Genomic DNA, 27800 nt, shown 5'->3' on the forward strand with positions numbered 1-27800 from the left:
CACCTTTGTGGCATCGATCTAGCATGGAATGTTCATATTCAGCCATAAGGGTAAAAATTTCAAGTTTGTGAGCAGCTACAGGAAAGTTATTGACTGAAAATCAGATCTGAGCAGGTTTTGGGGAGATATTTCAGAGCTTGTGGCAAATTGTGGTCTTCCGTTCTCTCCCTAGCCAAATCGTACCACTTGGAGCTTGCCTGGATTTTCAATAAAATAATTCAAGGGATTTTGCATCAGGGTTTTCATACGAATTTCATTGTCAACAGCAAATAAGAGGAACTCCATTGGTTATTTGGTGAATTTGGTTCATTCTGGAGCTATAGGAGCAAAACAGTAGGTAGAAGGCACACCAAATTGAGGTTTCTCCTGGGGAAAATTCAAAAAGTGCACTGGAATAAGGATTTCTTCATTACATTGTTTTTTCTAATTATCCAGTAGATGAATAAAGCTCTTGGGAGTCATTGGTTGCAGCTAGAGGTGTTTCATTCGGTCATTTCACTTGTTTAGGCCAATAAGACCCTCTCTATTCCCAGTGGTGTACTCTTGGTAGGCCATTGTTGGCTTAGATTGTTGAAGAAAATCATTTACATTCAATTTTTTATTGCTGATAAATAAAAATCAGAATCTGAGATTGGTTTCCAGTTATTAATTTTATGTGTTATCATTGTTATTCATTTTGCAATGTCAATTCTCTAAGCTTAAATCATAAAAAAACTCAAAAAATGTAATATCCCTGGCTGATTATGAGGAGAAATTCTTATTTCTAAGCTAGAGATATTTTGTCAAAACACTTGGCTCTATACTGTCATAAAGTTTCAGACTGAGTTTTTGGAGCATTAACCACCAAGAACAACTGAGATATGACTTGCAAACAACTTCTAAATAGCTATATAAACATCTAGGATGTATGTGCAACTAGTTTATAATGTAATTACACCAATTTTGGATGCAAATCATACATTTACAGCTGACTGTAATTTCATCAAACAGTTAGCATGTAACCAAAGGACAATGAGCAATTGATATGCAAACTTAGACTTCTTATTTATTCTTGAGACAATATGTTCATTACAATGCTCTAACATGTATCAAAAGTCCTAGCAACCAATCACCGAATACTCAAAAATTCTGAGTACACATGACAGCCATGGTGGTCTACGTACAACATGAAATTACAAGGAGAATGATGCCAAAAGGAACCTAATTATAATCGCCTTGCCTTGAGATTGAAGAAGCAATCAATATCCAAGCTTTGGAGCCCTGTAATATCTCAGTTATTTTTTTTGTGTTTTTAGGCCAATAATAATCATCCACAAGTAGATAATCTGTTAAGGTTACAAAGCATAAACTGAAAACTTGCTGAAATATGCAACCCTTCCACTTTCTGATCACCAAGTGCCCAATGTGGGAAGGTGAGAGTATACGGTGAATAGGGGATCGTTAGATTTCAAATCTGATGAAAGATGAAGTGGAATACAATACTGGGTGGCAAGCCAGCCCCTTTCGCTTATCCAACGGGAATGCAAGAAACTTGGCGGTGAACTAGCCAAGAGAAACACACAAAGGCACAAATCACTCGACCGCAATATTTCAGCGGGAGGACTGAAATTACAAACAAACTCAACTCAACCATTTATGCAGCAGGAGGACAATTACAATCAATCATCACTCGACCATTTATGCAGCGGGAGGACTGAATTACAATTCAATTGAAATAGGCAGCAAGCCAGCCTCTTCCACTTTTCAGCGGGATGAGAGTTACAAGCCAAAATTGGTTAGTAGTACTACTACTTAACCTTACAATAATCAAGATAGTGAGAGAAGAAGAGTAATGCTGAACATCCAAATAATAAGCATGAAATTTCTGCGAACATCAAAATCTGCAGGCTAGAAATGCAAAACCAGCAGCCTATGGATTCACTAAAACGCTCATAACTCTCTCATTACTCACCCAATTCACCCAAAATCAGTTCTAAACTAAAGCTACACCAACCACAATGAAAACAAACCCAAAGGAAGCTATCAAAACACCCATATTTATTTTGCACGCTTTCCAATGCACTCACTAAACCCAACGCCTAACTTGGGAAGTTCGATTTTCATTATAAAATTCCACACTCAACATAATATGCTAAAAAATTACAAGATGCATCGCCAGTGGTAGGAAAGATGGATGAGCCGGTACCCAGAATGATAGAATCGCCTGGCCAAGAGGTATGAGCAAAATACAATTTCAGTAGTTCCATGACCAGCAACCAGAAAACACTCCACAATCTGCAACTCACTCACCAACAGCACCGGAAATACATGGACACAGCTAGGTACTATCTTGCAAGTACGAAACTGAGACTTAGCTAGGAAGCCACACTTCGAAGCTCAGATTTTCAATCGCCAATTCAGCAGCATAACAATGCAAATTCATATGATACCCAAAAAAGGGAGCCCAAGACTCTTATTTATAACCTCCAACACCACCAAATCCAAATGCAAATGCTCACAAATGTGCCCAAATCCACTTTTTCCATTTGCATTTCATTTACCAATTGGACCCAAGGATGGCGTCCAAGCTATAAGCCAAAATTCACGCAAGTAAGCATAAAATTAAGATTTTGACTTAGCAAAATATTTATGGTGAATGAAATAATATCTCCCAATACAAAATGGCGCCCCTTTCTAGACATAATAAATCACCTAGCACTTAGGAGACATTATGCGCAAATTTCATAGTCATTAATCAGTAGCAAAAATAATCAAATTAATTAAATATTAAACCTTAGGATAAGGAAGTGATATTTAATTATATCACTTATGACTCCAATACTGATTATTGCCAAAACCAGGATGATGCTGAGCCAGGAAGACCACTGAACTGCTGTAGGATCAGGACCCTGTCCATTGCCAAAAATAGAAATACGCCATACTGCCACTTACTAAAAATAGTAAGTCATGAACTATTGCTTTGAAAAGCATGATCTTCGCACCCAGTGACAGAGGATGGAGAGCTCAGTGGGACAGTATCACCAAAATGGCCAACCCCTGACTTACCAAAAATAGTAAGTTCTCGCTTCATCAATGCTTGACCCTCATTCTTCATTCCACCTAGCCTACGGGTCTCAGGAATAGGCTAATGGACCACTGGAAAGACATCAATGAGAAGGGGACATTACAAGCCCTCACAAATGCCAAATCAAATTATTCTACAGAATCACCCTTGCTGCACATGAAAGTCTGATAATAAATTCTTATCAACTTCTAAGTCCTCTTTCTCCTCCTAAAAATGATCGATGCCTCCTTCCAAATGTAGCGCTATGTTCAAGGGTGGAGTTCGATACTTCTAACCAACACAATAAGCCAAATCGAGGGTATGGGAAGAGATCCACGATTTGTCTCAAGTCTGAATTTGCACCAGAAACAACTAATATTAACCTTTAATAATCACGAGGATTGAATCGCCTCTTGTCCTCAATTGGAATCGTTGCACTTAGGAGACCAAAAAGTGATGTGCTGAATACATTACAAACCAACTACCATGTAGATGTTACAAAATTCAGTAAGCACAATATGGAAGACTAAAATTATCTCCCACTCTTAGCTGCAACCCTTTGAAGGATCTTTCACCACCTCAGTTATGCGAATCATAGGGAGGTATCATTCTCAATGATCAAGTCTGCAGAAACCCTAGGCTCCACAATACCAACTCAAGAGAAGATGTCAAATAACTGATGATGCACAATGAACCAACCCCCTCTATTTATCCTTTTCACCCCAACCAATTGGTTCCTTCTAGAAGATTCTTCTCTATCAAACTCATATTCTTTTATTACACTTTATTATTTTATTACACATTAATTAATTTAATTGCACTTTAGATATTAATAAAATAACATTATGCTATAAAGTGCAATTATAACATTAGACGTGTAATCCTCCTTATTTCACCAAAATCATGTAGAAATAAAAATGTGAAGCCATCAGTGTTTGCCAAATCAACCCCCTAATCAATTCCTTGGCCTACGAGGGTCAAGTAATAGGCCAACCTCGTGAATGTCCATGGGCTAAGGAGAAGGGGACATTACAGTCCGCCCTCCCTTAAATTGCTTGTCCTCAAGCAATCTCAAAGCTGGATGTTGCAAACTCTCCTCACTCTCCCAACTAGCATCCTCAACCAGCAAGTCCTTCCATTTGATCAAATATTCCCTGATGAGTCGTCTCCTCAATTGCTTCTCTCCAACATCCAATATAGCGTCAGGTACTGAAATCAACTTACCCTCATCATCCAAGGGTGGCAAAGTCGTGGAAGGAATCACATGATGTCCTAACGCCTTCTTGAGGCGTGAAACATGAAACGCATTATGCACCCTGTTGTTTGCTGGGTAACTCAAGCTTGTAAGCCACCTTGCCAATATGCCTGATAACCCTGTAGGGTCCATAATACCGTGGCTTAAGCTTCTCGGCACCACTGTTCTTGAGAGTGGATTGTCTATACGGCTGCAATATCAAATTCACCATGTCACCTACCTCAAATGAACGCTCAACTCTCTTCTGATCTGCATACTGCTTTTGTTGATTCTATGCCTTTTGGATATTTTCTCGAAGAGCCCTAATGATATCTTGATTCTCTTGCAACATGTCTCTAGCACTAGGCACTCTACTGTCACTCATCAACAAATCAAGAAAGCTAGGCACCTCATACCCATACAATGCCATGAAAGGTGTCATCTGAATTTAAAGGTGGTAAGTGGTATTGTAACAATACTCACAAAGATATATCCACTTGACCCATCCCTTCTGCTGCCCTGCAATTTAGTTCCTGAGATATCCCTCCACCCACTTATTAACTATCTCTATCTGTCCATCAATTTGTGGGTGGTAGCTAATACTCGGAGTGAGTTCGGTCCCACAAAGTCTGAAGAGCTCCTGCCAGAAATGGCTCATGAACCGGCTATCCCTATCACTCACAATACTCCATGGTAAACCATGCAATCTGAATATCTCACGAAAGAAAAGCTCTGCTACCTGCATAGTTGAATATGTAGTAGTGATCGGAAAGAAGTGGGCATACTTGGTCAATCGGTCAACTACCACATAAATGCAATCTCTACCTTGAGCTTTTGGTAACCCAGTGATAAAGTCCATGGAAATGCACTCCCACTTCATATCAGGAATCGGAAGTGGTTGAAGCAAGCCTGTAGGGTATGTGTGGTCTTGCTTATTTTGCTGGCAAACAGGATACTCTCTAACATATCGAAGAACATCCAATTTCACACCCTTCCAAGTGAACCTCTCCCGTATCTGTCTATATGTCTTGAAGTAGTCGGGATGACCTGCCATGGGTGTATCATGAAATGTCCTCATCACCATGTTCTTCACATTCGATCCTGGGGTCAAAAATATCCTCCCCTTGTAAATGATTAAATCATTCACAACGGAGTACCTATCATCATGTATTGACCCCTCTACTATACTTGAAGCCCAAGAGTCCTTGGCATATTCTGCCACAATCAAATGCCTCCAATCCTTTGAAACCCTTGCCATGGAGCTCAAATGTGGACAGCAAGATAGTGCATCGACAACTACATTCTGCGAACCTTTGACAAAAGAGATGTCAAAGTCACATGATTGCAGCTTGCTCACCCATTTCTGCTGCCTATCATTAAGATCCCGCTGTCCAAGGAAATGTCTCAAGCTATTATGGTCTGTTTTAACACTAAATTTGCTGCCCACCAAATATTGCCTGAATTTGGCCAAAGCATGCATGATGACCAGAATTTCCTTATCGTAGATAGTGTAGCTCCTCTCAGGACCTCTCAGCTTCTTGCTCTCAAATGCAATTGGATGTTTGTTCTGCATAAGGACTTCTCCAATCCCCTCACTTGAAGCATCGAAGCATCACACTGTAACTCAAAGGGTTTGGTGAAATTTGGCAATGCAAGTACTGGGCAAGTGGTCATAAATCATTTGAAAATCTCAAAGGATTCTTGCACCTCGGGAGTCCAAACAAAGGCTCCTTCCTTAGTCAAATCTGTGAGTGGAGCTGCATGTCGTGAGTAACCACTAACAAACTTGTGGTAGAAACCACCAAAAACCCTCTAAGATGCATAAGATTCACAGGTGTAGGCCACTCTACAATTGCCTTGACCTTGTTAGGATCCATATGCACTCCTTCAACACTGATGATGTGACCTAAATAAAGTAATTTTGTCATACCCAAGTCACACTTGGATTCCTTGGCATATAGAGACTCCTTGCCAAGAATACCCAAAACTGGATCAAGATGTGCAATGTGCTCCTCCCATGTCCTGCTCACCAAAATGTCGTCAAAGAAGACTAACACAAATTTCCGCAACTGTGAATGAAAAACCTTGTTCATCATGGACTGAAATGTAGTAGGTGCATTGGTTAGCCCAAACGGCATAACCACGAACTCAAAATGTCCACAATGACAACGAAAAGCCGTCTTCTCTATATCCTGCTCCCTGACTTGAATTTGATGATATCGTAACCTCAAGTCAATTTTAGAGAAATATTGCACACCATGTAGCTCATGAATCCTAGGGATAGGATACATATTCTTGATAGTCTTCTTATTCAACAACTTGTAGTCAATGCACATCTATAACGTACCATCCTTCTTTTTGACCAAAACCACAGATGAAGCAATTGGTGACTTACTAGGTCGGATATGTCCCATAGCTAGTAGCTCCTTAATGGTGTTTTCTATCTCATCCTTGAGCCGCTTAGGGTGCCTGTAGGGAGTGACTATCACGGGCTTAGCACCTTCCTCCAACTCAATGATGTGCTCCATCTCTCTATTTGGAGGTCTACCAGGTGGAATCTCGCTGAAGACCTTATCATGCTTGATCCCCAACTCTTGAATGTCAGGTGGATAGATAGGATTTTGCTGTCCCTCCTATGTTGGCTTCAAAACACAACCTGCTGCCCACTCAACCATGTCATGCCGCAAGAGATACTCCATCCTCCTAAGTGATATAGTCCTGCAACTAGTGTCCCTAAGTGCCTTCAACACGTGTTTTTTCATCCTTTTCAAATCTCATTTCCATCTCACAGAGGATGAGGGTGAATATTCCTATGTCATGTACCCATGTCATCCCTAAAACCATATCTGTGCCCCCCATGTTTACCACATAAAAATCAGCCTTGAATTCAAAATTATTCAAGTGCATGGGAAGGTTGGAAATCATCTTGTCACACTTGAGAGTGTAACCATCAACAACCTTTACTCAAATTCCCTCAAAATCCTCGGTGTGTATGCCACGTCTCTCTGCAAGTCTAGCATCGATAAAATTGTGTTGCACCTGTGTCAAGTAGAGTGATGATTTTTTGACCAGCAAGGACTCCTCTCATCTTCAAAGAACCCTCACGTTGAATGCTAGTGAGATGAGCCTCCTTAAGCTTCACTTCAGTCTCAACTTCCCCTTCGTGTTCTGACATTTTTGACTCTAAATCTTCATTTTTTGATTGCTGGTCAGAATCCGAGCCTTCATAAAAAACCCACATAGTTCTATTTGCTTTCCCTTTAGGCCTTAAAGGACAATCATGATTAGCATCATAAGGCCCCTTGCAATAAAAACACAATTTCTTTTTCCTTAAGTCATTTAGTGTCTCACGGTCTAGTGGAAAAGTTGACTTACTCTTTGCCTTATCTTCCTACTTGGGAAATTTCTTGTTGTCACGGTAGGAAGATGATCCTTTGGATATAAACTTGCTGGTAGGTGCTGCAAATTCCATGCCACGTGCTTTCTTCATAGCTTCCTATAGAGATGGGGGATCAAAGGCTTTCAACCAGCCCTTCAGTGGTTCCATTAGCCTCTCAATAAATAAAAGTACCAATCTTCTTTCGCTAATATTAGGAACCATGATTGATAATTGTTGAAAATCAGCAACATATGCTTCAAGGGATCCATGTTGCTTAAGTTGTGCTAGGTCACGGAAGCTTACCTCGGGGTCTTTAACATCAAATCTTTCAGTTAGCTTTTCAGTAAATTCATCATAAGTGGTAATTAGGTTGTGACCAAGAGTGATCAATCCGTGGTACCACCACTCATGAGTAGCCCCCTCCAAATTTAATGTGGCAAATCTTATAGCATTCTCTTCAAGCATAGGTCTTAATGATAGATAATTATCAAGCTTTTGTACCCAAGACCTAGTTGTACATTTGTTACTTCCATCAAAATATGGCATAGTGATCTTACCAAGTGTTTGCTGATAATCGTTTCTTGGCGGGACGTAATGGTCATTTCTTCCTCCTCTCCTATTCCTTTGATTCATGAATTGATCAAAGCTCCATCGATCCTTCAAATCAGCAGATAATGCATTGTACGCTTGGTAAGCTTGCCTTGCTTCATCTCCAAAAGTAGTGGCTGCAACAACTGGTGGTTGTTCTTCCCTTGGTGTGAACGTAGGGAAAAGTGGTCTAGAGGCTGATCCTCTAGCAGTAGCTCTGTGGACAGACCTTTCCTCCTCAGTATTCCTGATATATTCATTGTTTCCACTATGTTCAACTTCATGTCGTTGAGGGAAGTTATTGTTATTAGACTGTTGTTCCATTTTTCCCAACAATCGTGACGTCATGTCAAGCATGGTGTCAAATTTCCTCTCAATCCGTGCATCCTTGTCGTCTTCTGCCATAGTCTAAACTGTTTTACCAGTGTCTCTTTCCCTTTGTGCTGTTGACAATGTATCCACTTCAGGTACCTGTGGATTTTGATACTGTCATCTTCGTTGTTCCCTATTATAATACCCGACTTCTCTTGCACTCATCCAACAAAAATCTGATCACAGGATGGCAGGATGAAATCTCTGATACCACTGTAATATCCCTGGCTGATTATGAGGAGAAATTCTGATTTCTAAGCTAGAGATATTTTGTCAAACACTTGGTTCTATACTGTCATAAAGTTGCAGACTGAGTTTTTGGAGCATTAACCACCAAGAACAACTGAGATATGACTTGCAAACAACTTATAAATAGCTATATAAACATCTAGGATGAATGTGCAATTAGTTTATAATGTAATTACACCAATTTTGGATGCAAATCATACATTTATAGCTGACTGTAATTTCATCAAACAGTTAGCATGTAACCAAAGGACAATGAGCAATTGATATGCAAACTTAGACTTCTTATTTATTCTTGAGACAATATGTTCATTACAATGCTCTAACATGTATCAAAAGTCCTAGCAACCAATCACCGAATGCTCAGAAATTCTGAGTACACATGGCAGCCATGGTGGTCTGCATACAACATGAAATTACAAGGAGAATGATGCCAAAAGGAACCTGATTATAATCGCCTTGCCTTGAGATTGAAGAAGCAATCAATATCCAAGCTTTGGAGCCCTCACAAATGCCAAATTGAATTATTCTACAAAATCACCCCTGCTGCACATGAAGGTCTGATAATAAATTCTTATCAGCTTCTAAGTCCTCTCTCTCCTCCTAAAAATGATCAATGCCTCCTTCCAAATGTACCTTCAAGGGTGGAGTTCGATACTTCTAACCAACACAATAAGCTAAATTGAGGGTATGGGAAGAGATCCACGATTTGTCTCAAGTCTGAATTTGCACCAGCAACAGCTAATATTAACCTTTAATAATCACGAGGATTGAATCGCCTCTTGTCCTCAATTGGAATCGTTGCACTTAGGAGACCAAAAAGTGATGTGCTGAATACGCAACAAACCAACTACCATGGAGATGTCACAAAATTCAGTAAGCACAATATGGAAGACTGAAATTATCTCCCACTCTCAGCTGCAACCCTTCAGAGGATCTTTCACCACCTCAATTATGCGAATCATAAGGAGGTATTGTTCCCAATGATCAAGTCTGCAAAAACCCTAGGCTCCACAATACCAACTAAAGAGAAGATGTCAAATAACCAATGGTGCGCAATGATCCAACCCCTTCTATTTATCCTTTTCACTCCAACCGATTGGTTCCTTCTAGAAGATTCGTCTCTAACAAACTCATATTCTTTTATTACACTTCATTATTTTATTACACATTAATTAATTTAATTGCATTTTAGATATTAATAAAATAACATTATGTTATAAAGTGCAATTATAACATCAGATGTGTAATCCTCCTTATTTCACCAAAATCATGTAGAAATAAAAATGTGAAGCCATCAGTGTCTGCCAAATTGACCCCCTAATCAACTCCTTGGCCTACAAGGGTCAAGTAATAGGCCAACCTTGTGAATGTCCACGTGCTAAGGAGAAGGGGACATTACAAAAAACGCATTTAAAACCCAAAATTCCAACCGTTGGTCAAAGAAATCAGACTCGGAAAATATATCAGATTGCTCCAATCAGCACTCGGCATCTTTCACAAATCTGATTGAAAAAGACTAAGCAATAGGTGAATTCAATTTTCCTTGATTGAGTTGTAAATGAGGTATGAAAATGATGTAAATTAAATTGGGTATGAAAATGATGTAAATTAAATGCAAGATCTACTGTTAAAGATGTAAAATTGACAGTTATCAGCATGCATAAGCGCTTTTAGATCAGAGATGCAGACATAATGTACTGATTTGGAAATAGGAAGTAGAGGAGAACCTGAGTGTGAAATATTGACTTGAAAATGCGGGACAATGGTGCTTGGCTGCCCCTGTCCAGGAGCTCGGATGCGGACAACAAGTGTATTTTTGGGATCAAGATGTTATTCTGAGTGTTTCCCTGAAATTTTGCTGAAAAAGTGTTGGACAATAGTGCTTGGGCGACCTTGTTCTCCATCTTCTGCCTCTACAAAAGTTGGTTCCTTGCACCTCTGTTTGTTCTTCTCAAATCTATATTTGTTGTCTCCTGAGTTTATCACTTGCACATTGTAAAGGGAAAATTGTTGTTTGTTTGATAGGGGTTTGCCTAAGTCAAACCTTGGGTTTGGAATTAACCCTATAATTGAATTGAAATTGAAATTGAAAGTGTTGTGCGTTATGCACACTTCGCCCCTTTGCTTCGCAGGGGACCCTCATGTTATGTGTCTGTTTGCCCCAATGGAAGAAAGAAACTCACGTATCCTTAGTTCGAATCTCGAATTTGGTCGTAAAACTTCAAAATCGGCATTGCTCGAATTGCAAGATTAAAACTCTCAAACCTGACCTCTGCAAATGCCTCCTGTTGACGTGTCTAAAATCGCTGAACTTACGACTTCATCCGGCCAACACAAAATAGAAATGCTAAGAATCCTATCCTCTGTTGAGATAAGGAAATCCCTAATGCTGTATTAATTTGATCGATGGGGATTACCTCAATGTTTTGGTTGTCAGGTCTTGACTGCAGGATAGCTTAGCGGTTTGATGTGTTTTGCTGGAAACACAAAGGGGACTTAAGGTTAGATAGAATCGGTTTCAAACGAGTTCCCTAAAGTTCAACAGTCCTATATCATCTGATTTTGCTTGGATTGATACTATCTCAGCTTGACTGTGCAGCTTCTTTTGATAAAAAAGGGGGAAAAAGGAAGGGAAAAAGAGATAGAGAATATCTAATTAATTTATCTAAGATAACATATTCAGGAAGACAAACAAAAACCTCAAAAAACCAGATTTAACATTATCAACTAATAAAGCACAATGTTGTAAAATCTAGTGCAATTTTCAAAGGGAGCTGAATTTTCATGCTACTAAACATAAATGCAGAACTTGACATCCATTCATTTGATGTTTAACAACCGAACTAAGCACATAAATGGGTTCAAACTAACCATGCAAAGGGAATGACAATCAACCAATCCTTAATGGTATGAACACCAAGGTTTCTATCAAATATTATCCTAAAAATACTATCTGAAAACAAAATTCATAACAAGAATATTAAATGGTGAAGAAGGAGACCATGCACTCACAAAGAAATAAGACAGCTTTAATTTCCATTAATTTTGCATGAATTTTGCTAGAGTTTCAGCAACAATCTTAGACTTCTTACAAAAATAAGGGAAAACTAACCCCTTTAAATAGAGTTTCAAAACTTAGATGAATGGCCAAGATTAAAACAAAACCATTGGCCCAGATTCATCAATACAACATAGTACCCATGCCCATAAATAGGAGGCAAAATATCAACAACCACCAAAGGAGAAATTACAACCACCCAAAAAGCAGCTCAAAAAGTGCACATGCACGGAGCTCAAGATTTGCAACTGTTTTGGTAGTTAGAAATGAACTTTATGGCCAAAAAGTGTTTTTTAAGATTTTAAAAGAATTTTGCACTTTATGAAAGCACTTTTTCTTTTTTTGCTGTAGACCCTTTCTCTAGAAATTCATCCTCAGAGTTCAAATATTCCTTCTAGAGGTCCCGACCTGCCACACGTTCTGCCCGAACATAGTCTTGAAATCTGATGCATAGCTGGAACAACACCATGAATTGAGGCATAGGAGGATGGCGGATTCTATATTGCATGCCCTCCAAATGACGATCTACATGCTTTAACCCATCCTTCCAATCAAACGGATGAGCTTCAAAACACAAAATGTCTGAATGCAATCCACTGGCAAACTCTAGGTCTTCCGTGGAGTAGGTGACATTATCCATTCTCAATCTATCCTCCCAGTCCGACTGCACCAGGTCATCGGACAAACTATTTTTCTAGCCCAGAACCATTGATCAGAGGATCCTTCCACCAAGGTCCCTCATGTCTTTCAAGATTTCCTCACATTCCGCCTGCTTTTTATTAAAGGTATCTTTTGTTTCATTCTTCATGGTGGCGTTTTCGTACCATTCTTTAAAGATGCCAATGTCATAGGGATCCAGGATAGCGGACAATGTGGGAATCTGCTCATGGGTCCAGAAAAGAGCCCTCATGAGGGGAAGAGTTGTACCAACCACCTCATGAACCCTGAGACATTCGCTCTTTACCTCGAACGATTTGACCAGAATGGTCTCTCAATGGTGGGCCATTTCCTTTACATCTTCAATTATTAGCTCTCTCTTTTCCTTAATGTCTCGAATCCATTCCTTGACAGCCTTGGTGGTATCTCGTACTCCTTCAAACTCTGTTGTAGTCCTTTGCGCCAATGCTGATGGGGGAACATGGGATTCAGGAGCGTGTTGCAATGGTTTTAGCAGGTGATCAATATACCCCTCAGCCTGCTTAGCACGAACTTGCTTGTCGAGTTGCCTGAACATATTTTGCACGGAGTCCTTGAACTCCTCCCTTTCTTGTTCTTTGGTGGCTCGCCCTTCGGGACGGTTGTAATGCTATAATCGGCCAACGCAATTTGATCTGCTGGCTTATCAACAGGCGAGGTAGCGATATGGATGGTGCGGTTCCTTTGCTCATCCTTGGTGATTCGGGAGTAGGTCTTAGGCTTTTTCTTCCCTTTGGACTTTGTTTCCCCTATGCGAGAGAAAATATCCTCCAAGTCAATAGGTGGCTTGGTGGCTGCCTTCCGCTGGGCACGAGCAACTAACCAGTCTTGAGGTATGGTTTGCCCGGATGTTATGGCCAAATTTCCACTTTGCTCCTTAGAGGTTTCAGCTGGTTCACTACATATCTGCAATTGATCTGTCATAGAAGGAGCAGATGCAATATCCAGCCCTTTACTTACAGCTAAGTTCTCCCCTACCTCACTGAACAACTGTCAGGTATCCCTATGTGATGGTTGCTCCTCAGTTCTGTCGGGCTCGTGGGTCTCATCCGCCTTTGCTCCTCATTGAACAATTTAGGAAGAGGAAAGGTCGTCAAGGCAAGAACACCTCCAAGAAGGATCTCTCACATATTCAATGTTACAGGTGTGACAAATTCGGACACTATGTTGCCAAATTTCTAGAAAGAGCCAAACAACAAGCCACATTTGCCAAAGCAGGAAAATCTAAAGGGGAAGATGACTCCGAGAAGTATGTATTCTACTCAGCACTTACAAACCAAGCATCAAACAAGGTTAACTCCTGGGTGATCGACAGTGGCTCATCCAGACACATTACAGGGTTTAGAGAAGTGCTAGACTCCATGATAGAGGAGAATGATGAGGAAGTGACTATCGGAGATGACTCCACACATCCAGTCAGAGGAGTTGGAACCTGCACCATCAAACTAAAGTCAAACATATCATTGCAACTTAAAGGATTACTATATGTCCCAGGCATCAAGAGAAATCTAGTCTCTATATCAGCACTAGAGGATAATTGCTATAGAGTGACCTTCATGGACAACAGAGTGTTGGCTTGGCCAAGGAATTCATCTATCAAGAGAGCTAAAACCATTGGTCAAAGACAAGGCTACTTGTATGAGCTGTGCACAGAGCCCAACCTAGCCCTAATCCATGAAGCTACAAATGCTAATGAAGTTTGGCATAGAAGACTAGGTCACCTGAATTTTAGAGCTTTATAATCAATGGGAAACTTTGTCACAGGTCTACCTAAGTTAAAGCAATATCATTCAGGGGCATGCAAGGGATGTGCCCTAGGTAAAAATACTAAGGGTGTTTTTCAAAATAGTACTAGCAAAATAAGCAAAGTTTTAGAGTTAGTTCATTCTGATGTTTGTGGAACTATGTCCGTACCTTCTTTAGGGGGATTTTTGTATTATGTAATTTTTGTTGATGACTGCTCTAGGAAAACTTGGATCTACTTTCTGAAATGTAAAGAATCAGAAGAGATCCTTAATAGGTTTAAGGAATTTAAATCACTAACAGAAAACTACTCAAGAAATAAAATTAAAACCTTAAGAACTGACAATGGGGGCAAATACACCTCAGATTTGTTTAAGGATTTTTGTAAAAATACTAGGATTAAGAAGGAGCTTACTATACCTTATAATCCTCAACAAAATGGGGTAGCTGAGAGGAAAAATAGGACAATTGTAGAAGCTGCCAAAGCCATGATTCTTGATCAGAATCTAAATACCAATCTTTGGACAGAAGCAACCAGCACTGTTGTATATATACAAAATAGATGTCCTCACTCCCATCTTGAAGATAAAACCCCTGAGGAAGTCTTTACTAAAACAAAGCTAGATATCAGCTACCTTAGGATATTTGGGTGCCCTGTCTATATTCATGTACCTAAGGAGAAAAGATTAAAATTAGAGCCTTCTGGAAAAAGGGGAATACTTGTAGGATATAGTGAAACCTCCAAGGCCTACAGAATCTATATACCTGGTCAGAGGAATATTGAACTAAGTAGGGATGTAATCTTTGAAGAAGACTTAGCCTTCAAAAGAGCCTAAAGCTTAATAGAACCTGAAGCCTACATCCCTACCCCTAGCATAGATGAAGACCCTGCTCCTGAGCTTCAGAGGGAGAATCTTGAGGAAAATGAAGGTGAAACTCAAGACCCACCTAGAGAAAATCTCAAGAAAAGACCACTATGGGCCACCAAAACTGTAGAAGAAGCTCAAAAGTATGCTGCTCCTTCAGGAAACTTCAGAGAAAGCAAAAGGCCTAACAAATTCACTAGCTATGTTGCCCTTATGAATGATCTTTCAAAAGCTGAACCTAACAATGTATCAGATGCACTTAAACATCAAATATGGAAGGATGCCATGTCTGAGGAATATCAGTCCATTATGAAGAATGATGTTTGGGAAATTGTTCATAGGCCAACTAGAAAATTTGTTGTTTCTTCCAAATGGTTTTTCAAGATCAAACATGCTGCAGATGGCAGTATTGAAAAACACAAGGCTAGATTTGTAGCTAGAGGGTTCTCTCAAAATGAAGGAATTGATTATGAAGAAACATTTGCACCTGTAGTCAAATACACCTCAGTAAGAGCCATCTTAGCCATTGCAGCAGCAAAGGGATGGAAAGTTCATTAGATGGATGTTAAGACAACATTCCTTAATGGTGAGATCTTAGAAGAAGTATACCTAGAGCAACCTGAAGGGTTTGAGATTCATGATGCAGAGTCTCATGTGTGTAGACTCAAGAAAGCTCTCTATGGGCTTAAATAGGCTCCTAGGGCCTGGTATGAAAGAATTGATACTTATCTCTCAAAACTAGGCTTCTCTAAGAATGATGCAAATCCTAATCTCTACTATAAGCAAAACAAAGGTGATATGCTAATATTGATTTTATATGTTGACAATTTATTAATCACAGGAGAAGATCACCTTATAGATCAATGCAAGAAAGATCTTTCTAAAGAATTTGACATGAAGGACTTGGGACTTCTTCATTACTTCGTAGGCTTGAAAGTATGGCAAAATTCTGATAGCATTATACTAAACCAAGGAAAGTATGCCTTGGACATTTTAAAGAGATTTGGAATGATAAACTGCAGACCCATGACCTCTCCAAAAGAAACAAATCTTCATAAACTTAAGGAAGCAGCAGCAGAGTCACAACCCACTAATCCTACTCACTACAGGCAAATGATTGGGTCCCTGATGTATTTGGTAAATACAAGACCAAATATCTATTATGTAGTTAATTGTTTGATTCAGTTTATGTGTGAGCCAAAGGAGATACATCTAATAGCAGTGAAACAAATTATGAGATATCTACAAGGTACTCTAAACCTTGGTCTCAAATATGAGAGAGTTGATCTAGATCTACACGGATTCACAGATTCAGATTGGGCTGGAAGTGTGACTGACAGGAAAGGCACCTCAGGATGTTGTTTCAGTTTAGATTCAGCCATGATATCTTGGATCAGTAGAAAGTAGTCTTCAGTAGCACAGAGTTCTACAGTGGCCGAATACATTGCAGCTTCCATGGCTGCCCGAGAAGCAGTATGGCTCATGAAGTTGCTTGTGGGATTATTCAGTGAACCAGTGAAACCTACTGTTATCCATTGTGACAACCAAAGCTGCATAAAACTATCAGTAAATCCGGTGTTCCATGATAGATCCAAGAACATTGAGATTCCATACCATTATGTGTGAGATATGGTAGACAGGAATGTGATTCAGTTGGAATATATTTGTATAGGAGATTAGACAACAGATATTCTTACCCAACCACTTTCCAGAGTGAAGGTTGAACACTTCAGAAAAGGTTTGGGTATGATAGAAAGGTAATTTGCTTTGTAATCTATACTTACATATCAATAAGATGTTTAATGTGTAAACTTCTTTGTCGTGTTAGGACTTTTATGGGTTCAACCCCCTGTGTTCATTTCTAAGAGGTGATGATCTCTCAGATAATGAACACTTGTATATAGACATTATAAGGTGATGATCTTATAATGATCAAACCTGTTATCATGTGTGATTTCTGGTATGTCATGGATGTGCCATGATTATGTTGTGGTAAAACATTTGGAAAGATGTTAGTGCACATACCACAATGTGGATAAGTTGAGAATTTAATTATTCTCATGTGTTTATCCTTAGTATTGCTTGTTTTGCAATACTGATATCACGTGCTTAGGTGATATCATCTCATCACAAGGTGATGAATTTCTTGTATCATGTGTTTAGGTGATACTCCATGTCACGTGCTTAGGTGATATGGTTACTTGTATCATATGTTTTGATGATACTTCATGTCATGTGTTTAGGTGATATGAACCCTTGGAGAATGAGATTATAAACTATATAAGGAATAATGGTCATCAAGAGAAGTGTGATGCTAGACACTGTCTGTTATTCATCTTCCCAAGCTAAGAGGGAGTGTTGATACATAATAGCTTCAGTAAGATAAATGATTGAATGGGAGATAAATGAAGTCTCCCATTCAATCATCTATCTCGTCGATAGATAATTTCAGATCTCATTGATTATTCCTCTATCTGATTTTTATGTTATAATTGCTCTCCTTATTTTGTTACAGCATCTATCAATTATGTTACTCATGCAAATTGATGATTAAATTAAGTGCAAACTATTAAACTGATAAACCGATAATGATCGGGTTTTGTTCTAACCCCCCGATTCATTATCGGGTTACCATTTTAATAGCCACCGAATTTACATAATGATCGGGCTTGATGAATTAAATGGTTATCGGGCTTAATGCATTACCATCGACTAACTAATGTTATCGAGTTAAATGAATTGCTAACCGACTAACTTAAGTTATCTAGCTTAAACCATTTTAATTGCCACCGTATATATTAATCGACCTTAAACCAAACATTGCCACCGATTAATATTGATCGGGTTTTATCAAACATTGCCACCGATTATCATCGGCCTTGTTATGTTGTATATTGACAACCAAAATGATATCGGTTCATTTGCATATGTTATGGCACCGACTAGCAATCGGTTATGGAGGGACACGACCAAGGGTTATCTTGGTTGGTCATGTCCAAAAGACAAGATCGATCAAGGTAGCACTTGATCGGTCCCCTCCATGATATATATACATCGATAAAATGTTGTGGAGAGTACATAGAAGATATTAATGCTCTATCTCCACTTGCAACAACAAAAAGAAATCAGATTTATTATATTGTGAAATAGCATATACTTGAAAAGAAAAATTACATTGAATATAACTTGCTCTTTGAATTGAAAATTGAAACACATTCACAATACTTGATCATCTTGCTGTTCGTATTTGAAATATATATATTAGAGACATAATTTCGTGCTCGGGGGAGACAATATCAGTATATCATCTATGGTAGTGTTGATGTGTTTTTTATGCACATGCGAACACAGAATAAAATACCTAAGGTACCTTATCCTCTCTTGAATAAAGTTTCCGAATGCTGAAGATATCGCAAAAAGGATCAATCGGAGAAACTTCAAGGTTTTGTTATGTAGGTTCTCTACTCGTGGATAAGCTCTTCGTGGTATGATGTGATTTGCTGGAATCACAAGGGGACTTACACTCGATGACTTGAACGTCTGATTTGCTGGAAGCACAAGTCCTATTTACTAACTGGAAGACAAACAAATGGCAAAAGATACAGGATTCAAGAAGTCTACTCTACTTCTTAGAATGCGAGAAGATGGATGAACGACTAGGTGGAATCCTACGGGGTTGGGCCTCACCATCAAGCTTGAACAATCTGACACCAACTCAGTGCGATCTTCTAAGGGATGCTTCCAATACGTTCGAATCGTACACCATCAGACACTGATCACCATTCAAGATAATGCATGAACAATAGACGTGTAACGACTTAAGATTAAGCTCATTTTATGCCAGTTAACCACGTAGGGCGCACTTACAATCAGTAAGAGGCTAGTGGTATGGATTAGACGGATTCCACATAGGTGCATCCAACAACTTCTTTCATTCAATTTAATTATCTATCATCTAAAATGAAGATTCAACAAGAGACCATGCGTATTGTAAAGAAACGACACATTTCACCATATCTTCAATGAAAAAAAAGGGGCATTTACAATCAAGGCAACAATTTCTTGCCTCCTCTTCCTATTTTACTCTAATTGCTATTCTATCAATTGACTATTCACTATTTCTAACTATTCACCCACTACTGACTATTGACTCACTATTAGCCTTTACAAATGAGGAGTCAGGGCTTATATAGTGCCCTCAATACAATTCAATGGCTTAGATCAATTTGAGATCAATGGCCGAGATTTTACAATGAAAACCCTAATTAGGGTTTGTTACAACAAACTCAATTCTGGCCAATGAAATAATTGCATTATTTGGACACGTGACTTCTCTGGAATCTTCGACCAATGGATAACCGGGGTAGGTACATTGAAGTTTGTGTCATCCCCGACGAGTCAAGTACATTGAATTTGGACACGCTGAGGTGGACCAATACAACTGGAGGAATGATGACTGGGACGCAACCTTGTTTGACACTTGGTTGATGTTCAATTTGGTGATGCTAAGAAGCTAACTTTAATTAACTCTTCTGAAATTATCTGCTTCTCCAACGGACCCTTGCTTTAACCTCCTTTGTCTTTGATGTGCAGGATGGATGGTGTACCTTTCCTTGAACACTTCTCCTCACCCATCCAAGCTACAAAAACCCAAGTTTGACTTGACTTTGCTAGGAAAATAAGGGATTTTAGGAATTTCGCTCTGGACCCTTTGGAAGGGTCAGGAGCAAATTTCCTATTTTGAGCTTGTTTTGACTACTCCATTACCTCAATCCAATATTCAAAGGCAAGAACACATCAAAGTCCTTCTAACCATGCCATAAAACTCAAGAATTTGACCATCTCCAAGAAGAAAATATGAGTTTCCAAGAATTTCGCTCTGGACCCTTTGGAAGGGTCAGGAGCGAAATTCATCCTCTTGGCTAAAATCCTTCATTTTTCAATGCTTTCAAACATTTCCAAAGGCCAAACATGTCCCTTCTTCCTTTCAAGATACCTTGCAAATCAAAATTTGGTCAAACTAGGGAGGAAATGAGTCTTAGATAGATTTTCGCTTTGGACCCTTTGGGAGTGTCAGGAGTGAAAATCTTGATTTAGGCTTTGATTGCTCATTTTTCAAACTTCAATCTTCTCTGGAGGCAAACATAGATCATTTTCCACCTAAGGAACAAGGTTTCAAGCCCAAACAAGGTAGTGAATGAGGTTTATAGTGAATTTCGCTCTAGACTCTTTGGAAGGGTCAGGAGCGAAATTCATCTCCTAGGCAAAAAATTGATCTTCTAAAGCATCCCACTCCCTCTCAGGGCAAGAACATACTAATTCCTCCTTCATCATGCCAATGCCTAGCCAAAACAAGGAAGAAAACAAGAGATATAAGGATTTTCGCTCTAGACCCTTTGGAAGGGTCAGGAGTGAAAATCATGTTTTGACCTTGATTCTTGATTTTTCAAACTCTAATCTTCCTTGGGAGGCAAACATAGACTACTTTCCTTTCATTTCCACCTTGGTCCTGACTTTGGCTAAAGGAAAAATGAGTGTTTTCAAGAATTTCGCTCTGGACCCTTTGGAAGGGTCAGGAGCGAAATTCTCTTTCTTGGCTAAAATCTTCACCTCATCCACCTTTACTCACCTCCTAAGGCTAGAACATGTCAAGACACCCCCAAACATGCCCTAGAAACTAGGAAATTGGTCTTGACAAGTGAGAAATTTAGGTGCATAAGGATTTTCGCTTTGGACCCTCTGGAAGGGTCAAGAGCGAAATTCCTAATCTTGGCCAAAATCCTTCACATTTTCACATCCCATCACCTCAAAACTAGAACGTTGGTCTAAACAAGGGAGAAAATGAGGTTTTCAAGAATTTCGCTCTGGACCCTTTGGAAGGGTCAAGAGCGAAATCCCTACTTTAGGCTAATTTCCATCATTTTGTCACCTCAAATCTCCTCTCAAAGACAAATGTGCCTCAAAACCTTCTCGTCATGCCCCAGAAGTCAACTAACTTGGTCATATCAAAGAGCAAAGTGGAGAAAAATGAATTTCACTCTGGACCCTTTGGAAGGGTCAGGAGCGAAAATCGTCCTTGGGCTCAAATCCTGACTTCATTTTCACATTTCCTCATTCAAACAAGCGTTTTTACCTTCATTCAAGCCTAAGAATACGTTAGTTCTAGGTTTTGGTCAAAGTAGAATGTCTTATGGAGAATTTCGCTCTGGACCCTTTGGAAGGGTCAGGAGCGAAATTTGACATTTTGGTCTCTCCGTCAAGATCATTTTATGGAATATAACATTTTATACTTTAAGTTATATTCCATATATACTGTCAAGATGTTTGAGAGTGGTTTCGGACCTCCAGGAGTTATATTGCAAAATCTAGTTTTTGGAGGATTCTTTAGTTTTCCAAACTTAGTCAAATTTCAGGATCAAGACATTCCAGACTTAGCCAAATTTCAGGGCATTTGAAGATCAGGATGACATTCCAGACTTCATCACTCACCAACTTGACCTAGCTCGGACCTTCAAGAATGATACTCACTCACCAAGCAAGACACAATTAGCAACAAGAGCAAAACTAGGCCCTAAGGAAGACTTTCAAAGAAACCCTAATTCTGGGGCCCCAAAGACTCACCTTGGCTCAAGCAGCGCCTGCCATCCTAGTGATCCCTCTGGCAACACTCAACATGCAAAGGCTAACAGACAAACCCTAAAAACCTAGAAAGCAAAAAAGTAGGGGTCCCCATTTGCAATGGGGCGATGTGTGAATACATCACAACAGGTAGGGAGGGCAACAATGATTTGAATAATTGCCCGTGGTTAAACGAGCACACCCTATGATTACTGTGCATGGTCATCTTCTTGTCATCTTCTTGTGATCCTAGTATTGTAAGAAAATCAACAGGTATTACCTTGCCGCAAGGAATATTTGAAAATTGGTTTCAGGTTGAATATAATTTTCTTCCAAACTTCTTTTCTTGTGGAGAGATTTGCCTCGTGATTTCACTATTCAACTTAGGAACATGTTCCAATTTTTCTTTATGAAATACATGATGCATTTTCTACAAAATAAAGGAAATCGATATGCTCTCTAGCTCTTCTGAACTGTTTACTAATGAAAAACCTTGATTGAAAAACCAATTTTCTACTGATAATAGAAATAAAAACATAAACTTAGATTTGGTTATCTTTGCCTTTTCTGGGTTGTCTACCTCTGACCCAAAACAAACTTTATTACTTCTGGTTCATAAGTACAAGAATTGTGTATTACTGAGCTCCATAGTTGTTTGCAAAAAACGTCACATGCCTGGCCATTGTGAGGGTGCTTGTTTAAATAACAGGAGGATTCAGAACTATTGGAGGAAAAAGGATCAGATTGTTGATCACCTCAAGGTAGCTTGAATCGAAATGGTCCAAGGAGCTTTGCTCAGCCCTATCCACCAAATTATTGAAGCACTTTTCCTTAAAAGCAAATCTCCCTTTTTTAAATTCAGACACAAAAGGAATCAAAGGACTACTAGCACACTGATCATTCTAAACCATCTTCCTTTTCTCTTTGCTTGAACAAGGATAAAAGGATGCACATCAACACCCAATAGCCACGATGGAGACCTTACAAACCTTGGACGTACCAATCAAGTCCTTTACATAGGGATGCATCTCCTACCCCAGAACTCAGCATCCCTATCCCCTAGCCGTTTCAAGGATGGGGAGATGCCAAGGGAACATCCCCTTGTCCTCGCCTCTACACCAAAAATCCCAGGAAACATCTGGAGCCATTTGGGGACGTCAAGGGGACATCCCCTTGGCATCCCCCCATCCCCAAAATGGCTAGCCATCCCTGACAATTGGGAATGATTCCAAGATTACAAAAATGAAAAAAAAAAAAATTGTTTTCTTTCCTTCTATTGGTCCATGGGGGGGCCACAAGGACTTTTGAACCTCAAAGGAACCCTAAAATGACATAAAGAGTTAAAACCAAAACAAAACACTAACCCAACAACTAGGACTAGTCGAGCTACCATTGGATGATCCACTTCTACTAGAGCATGATAGTGACTCAGATGGTTCTGAGTCTTTGGATATTGTTAGCCCAAATGAGGCTTAGTTTCATAGACTGTCGTATTTTGATGTTTGAGACTTGGATATTGATAGACGATGGTTTTTTGATGTTTGAAACTGCTATTATAATGCTTTATTGAAATTTATTATACTGTTATACTAGTGATCTCATGATTTATTTACATAATGATATTGTTGTTATTAGTTATTGACACATCTGTGTGTGTGTGTGTGTGTGTGTGTGTGTGTGTGTGTGTACCGATATCCTTCTCCAAAGAAGGGCAAGCCACCACCGCACATGCAACATCTCCTTTGGTGGAGAGTGACAAGGCCAAAGGAGATGTTGCATGTGTGGAAGTGGGTTACCCTTCTTTTGAAAGGACTAAACCCTATGTTACCACTCATAATGGCTTGGACATCAACTGCATGGAGAAGGATATTGGTACTGAGGACTTGATTGGTATCTCTAAGGTTTGTAAGGTCTCCATCATGGCTATTGGGTGTTGATGTGCATCCTTCTATCCTTGTTCAAATAAAGAGAAAAGGAAGATGGTTCAGAATGATCAGTGTGCTACTAACCCCTTGACTCCTTTTGTGTCTGACTTTTAAAAAGGGAGATTCGCTTGTAAGCAAATGTGCTTCAATATTTTGGTGGATAGGATTAAGCAAAGCTCCTTGGAACATTTCAGATTCAAGCTACCTTGAGGTGATCAGTCTTTTGCTTCTAGGGGATGTTTAGCACTGTTTCTGTTGTTTTCAGCTCCTTATTGAGGGATACTGATTGTTTTTTGCTAGTTGTCAGCCTTAGTATTGTTTGACTTTTGTGGCTTGTGGGGCTACATTGTTTTATTTCCTGAGATCCAATTGTTTCATTTGGGCTTCATGGTTATATTTGAACTTTATTTTGTAAAAGAGTTTGGGCCCTATCAAAAATGCATCTTTACCCTTGTAAAAAACAAGACTAGGTATTACCATTTTAATTTGCCCCTTTTATGGCAAAACAAGATAGAATAGAATGTAAGGTAGAACCTTTCTTTGAACTTGAAGAGGAAGCTTTCTTTCAAATAGTGAAGGAAATGCTAATTTCTATCATGATGACTACTTTGGATGTTGAAAGAAAGGAAACAAATGTTGATTCTCAGCGAATTGTGATGAAACTTACAGAGTTTACTGCTGGTGGTTGTTAAGATGCTAAGACACTTGCTTCAAGGGGTGTCCTGTAGGTTCTAAATGTAAAACGTAAATTCTCCATGTAAAGGACATGCTTTTGAGTCTTTGGGTTTTATGTTATAATTGGACATACTTTGTCTCTTAGGTGACATCTCTCTCCAAGAATGCTTTTGAGCCTTTTGGTGCAACTTTTCTTATGTATATCCTCATTGTTATTTTTGACATTTAACCCTCTTCGAGTGCAGTTGGGAACTTGGGAGCACTTTTCATTATGTTTTTCATGGACAACTTGACATTCAGGTCTAGGAACACGCCTGGGTGTAATATTGCACATTTTCTTCTAATTTCTTGTTGACACTTCGGCATTCTTTGCAAGCAATATTTTGTACTTACAAGGATTGTAATTACCCCCCAAAACACTTTCCATCTTAGCTCCATAAATATATCATGTATTTTGTTTTTACCAAAACCAAAATCACTTGGACACATCAAAAAGTGCCATCCTCTCCAAGGACATTCTTATCTCTCACTATCTAAACTATTAAATTTGTAGAGTCAAAAGTAAGCATTGACAATTATTTGTGGTGGAAAGGGTTTTCAGGTAAACTATGAAACAATATTAGGCAGTTCTGGAGGTAATTGTTTTTTGGCTCGAGAAAGAAAACAAATAAGTTATAATTTGAGTAATCAGCTTCATAGATATGCTTTTGTCACCTTTGGGACCATCTACCTCAATTAGTAATGTCATAAACCAATGAGAATGTAATAAGTCCCACATATAAGTTCAACATTAATAACACAGTTGAACTCTTAAGATGTATTTTCACCCCTTTTCTTGTAAATGAGAGATAGAGACATGAAATACTGCATGCATGAAGCAAAGAGATCTTCAACTAGCGTTTTTGTTGAATAGACTCTCAAATTATGACTAAACTATAAAATTGGTGAAATAGAAAACACTGCCAGCAGCATAAGAATTTTAATCCTTAATTTCTGCATGAATGTGACAATTGTCTTGAACAACTAATCAAGATGTTGAATTTTGAAGGATATAGTAATAAGAATCTTCAGGTCCGATGTGTTTGTAGATTGATGAATTTCCCTATGACGTGAAGATGCATTTTGTATTTAATGTAAGAGTGGATGATAGTGACATGTTCAAAACATACAAATATGGATGTTTTGAATTTCAATGAGCTGTTTCTTTTTCTGTAAAAGTTTATAAAGTCAAAATGCATGGTGTTTTGGCATGAAAATTGAAATGACATTCGTTCATTGTTGTATTTTTTTTTGACAGCAAACAATTGAAAATCTTATGGAAGCAGGCCAGTCCCTTATTGAGGAACAACAAATGGTTATGAAAATGCGACTTTCAGAAGACTACATGAAGAATTCCAAGACTTAGAGCATCATAATAATTATTTTTATTAGAGTTATTTTAAAAATAATTCAATGCTATTAAAATTTCAAGTCAGAGTTGTTTGTATATATTTATTACCTTAAACTATAGTTACCTAGAGACTAGTATCTTGACCCTTGATACTCGTCTTCTCTACCAGAAACTCATCTCCACCTTGGAGAAGTATATGCGTATGTCTTTAGATGTCAGGAGACTTGATATGAAATTTCTTTACATCAATATGTATCCTGGAAGTTTCCCTTGAAAATTAGGAAACTTCCTACATCATTCTCTTCCTATATCATATAAATTCCTTCGTTTTTTAATTTCTCAAATGCTTATATTTCATTTATAAGAGCTTGTTTATTTTTCTCAAATGCTTATATTTCATTTATAAGAGCTAAGAGGGATAAAATAAATGATATGCACCACAACCTGTAAGTTTCTAATTTTTGCATGAAGTTTACAAATTCTTTTCTAGCAAAAACCTTTCATATTGAAGCCCAACAAACTACCAGTAAGAAGAGAAACAGCCATCATAGGATTATAAGTTCTTTTCTAGCAAAATCCTTTCTTATTGAAGCCCAACAAACTCCTAGTAAGAAGAGAAACAACCATCATAGGACCTCCATGGTTGCATTCCCATTCTAGTTCCCACTTCTTGTCTCCAGGAGACTTTTAAATTGTAATTGTCTACACTATGATTATAATTATCAAATATCAATAGAATCAATCATTCTTTCATTGGCATGTATTTGAGGACTCAAATGTTAGTTTTTTAATGCATAGTCATTGTGTTTTTTTTTTCTTTTCTTGAATTTAAATATTATTTATATTTGCTATCCCATTGTTTTAAAAAAAGGCATAATGGTACTTATTCTTATCTTCCATTCAAGTACTAGTCCCTTTTTCCTAGTAATTTGGCCTTGAATATAAATTTTATGAGGAAACCCAATTCTTTGATAGTTATTTTTGTTAATTCTTGTAATTCCTTCACCCACCATGAACCAACTTTCCAAATTTGGCTCTTGTAACTTCTTCCAAACTAGCTTTTCTTTATTGCTTGATGACATCTTGTAGATTTAAGTTAGTTCTATGATTTTCACTTAAAGAGTTTCCTTAGAGTAGTGTATTGTTATGCTATAAAGATTGAAATATAGAATAATAAATGCCCCCTAATGTAAGCTATAAACAATTCCATCAGGAGAATAGGTACCTATTATAGAGTATATGACATGTTTGTTATGAAACATATACCCCTACAAATCCTAAAGACTTGCACCAAAATTTCAAGCCAAGGAATGCCAACATAGGTGATGGATAGAACTCATGATCAGAGAATGGCATGCATGGACCGATTCTTGCGAGTAGGTATTCTTACCTTCATCTTTGTACTTAGCTAAACTTGCAAGGGTACTTCCTCAAGGTATCCTTAATAAGATGTAGTGTCCCCATTTTTTTTGAATGAGTCATTTATTGGTTATCATTAGCTTATTTTATTCCTATAGACTAAGTCGTGTAATTTTAAGGGAATAATTAATTAATTAAATTCTAAATAATCTTAAGCTTCTCATAATTATTAATATTTAAGTAATTAAATGTTAAACCTTGATTATTTTAATAAAGTCATTTTATATTATGTCAATGGGAAATTATAAAGTGGGCCACTTGGTGAGCGGAAAAACGAATAAAAGAAAATTATTCTCTCAAACATAGATATAAAAGGGGTTGAGAGCCAAAAAGTAGTTCATTATTATTATTCTTGACTTGTTATTTTCTTGGAGATCTTTGAGAGCTTTTGGTTTCAGTTTAGCAAACCTTATGTCGAAAACCCTTGGGCTTCTTGTTTGATTGGATAGAAGCCCATTTTAGCCAACCTAGGTGGCTTCACACAAGATTCTCAAGTGTATCCATTGGATTAGATTGGATTTAGTGGTGCAAGATTCCTTCCTAGT

The 27800-nt window shown here is 38.4% G+C and overlaps 1 protein-coding gene across 1 annotated transcript in view; it reads left to right on the top strand.

Moving 5' to 3' along the window:
• LOC131048761 (ribulose bisphosphate carboxylase/oxygenase activase, chloroplastic) overlaps positions 1-26171 on the top strand; it is a 211590-nt gene extending 185419 nt beyond the window's left edge. The window contains exon 12 of the mRNA XM_057982829.2: positions 25744-26171. Coding sequence (XP_057838812.2) covers positions 25744-25851 — 108 coding nt within the window. The 3' untranslated portion in view covers positions 25852-26171. The remainder of the gene's footprint in view (positions 1-25743) is intronic.
• The last annotated feature ends 1629 nt before the right edge of the window (positions 26172-27800 follow it).

Source organism: Cryptomeria japonica, chromosome 3, assembly GCF_030272615.1.
Source record: "Cryptomeria japonica chromosome 3, Sugi_1.0, whole genome shotgun sequence".
Lineage (NCBI taxonomy): Eukaryota > Viridiplantae > Streptophyta > Pinopsida > Cupressales > Cupressaceae > Cryptomeria > Cryptomeria japonica.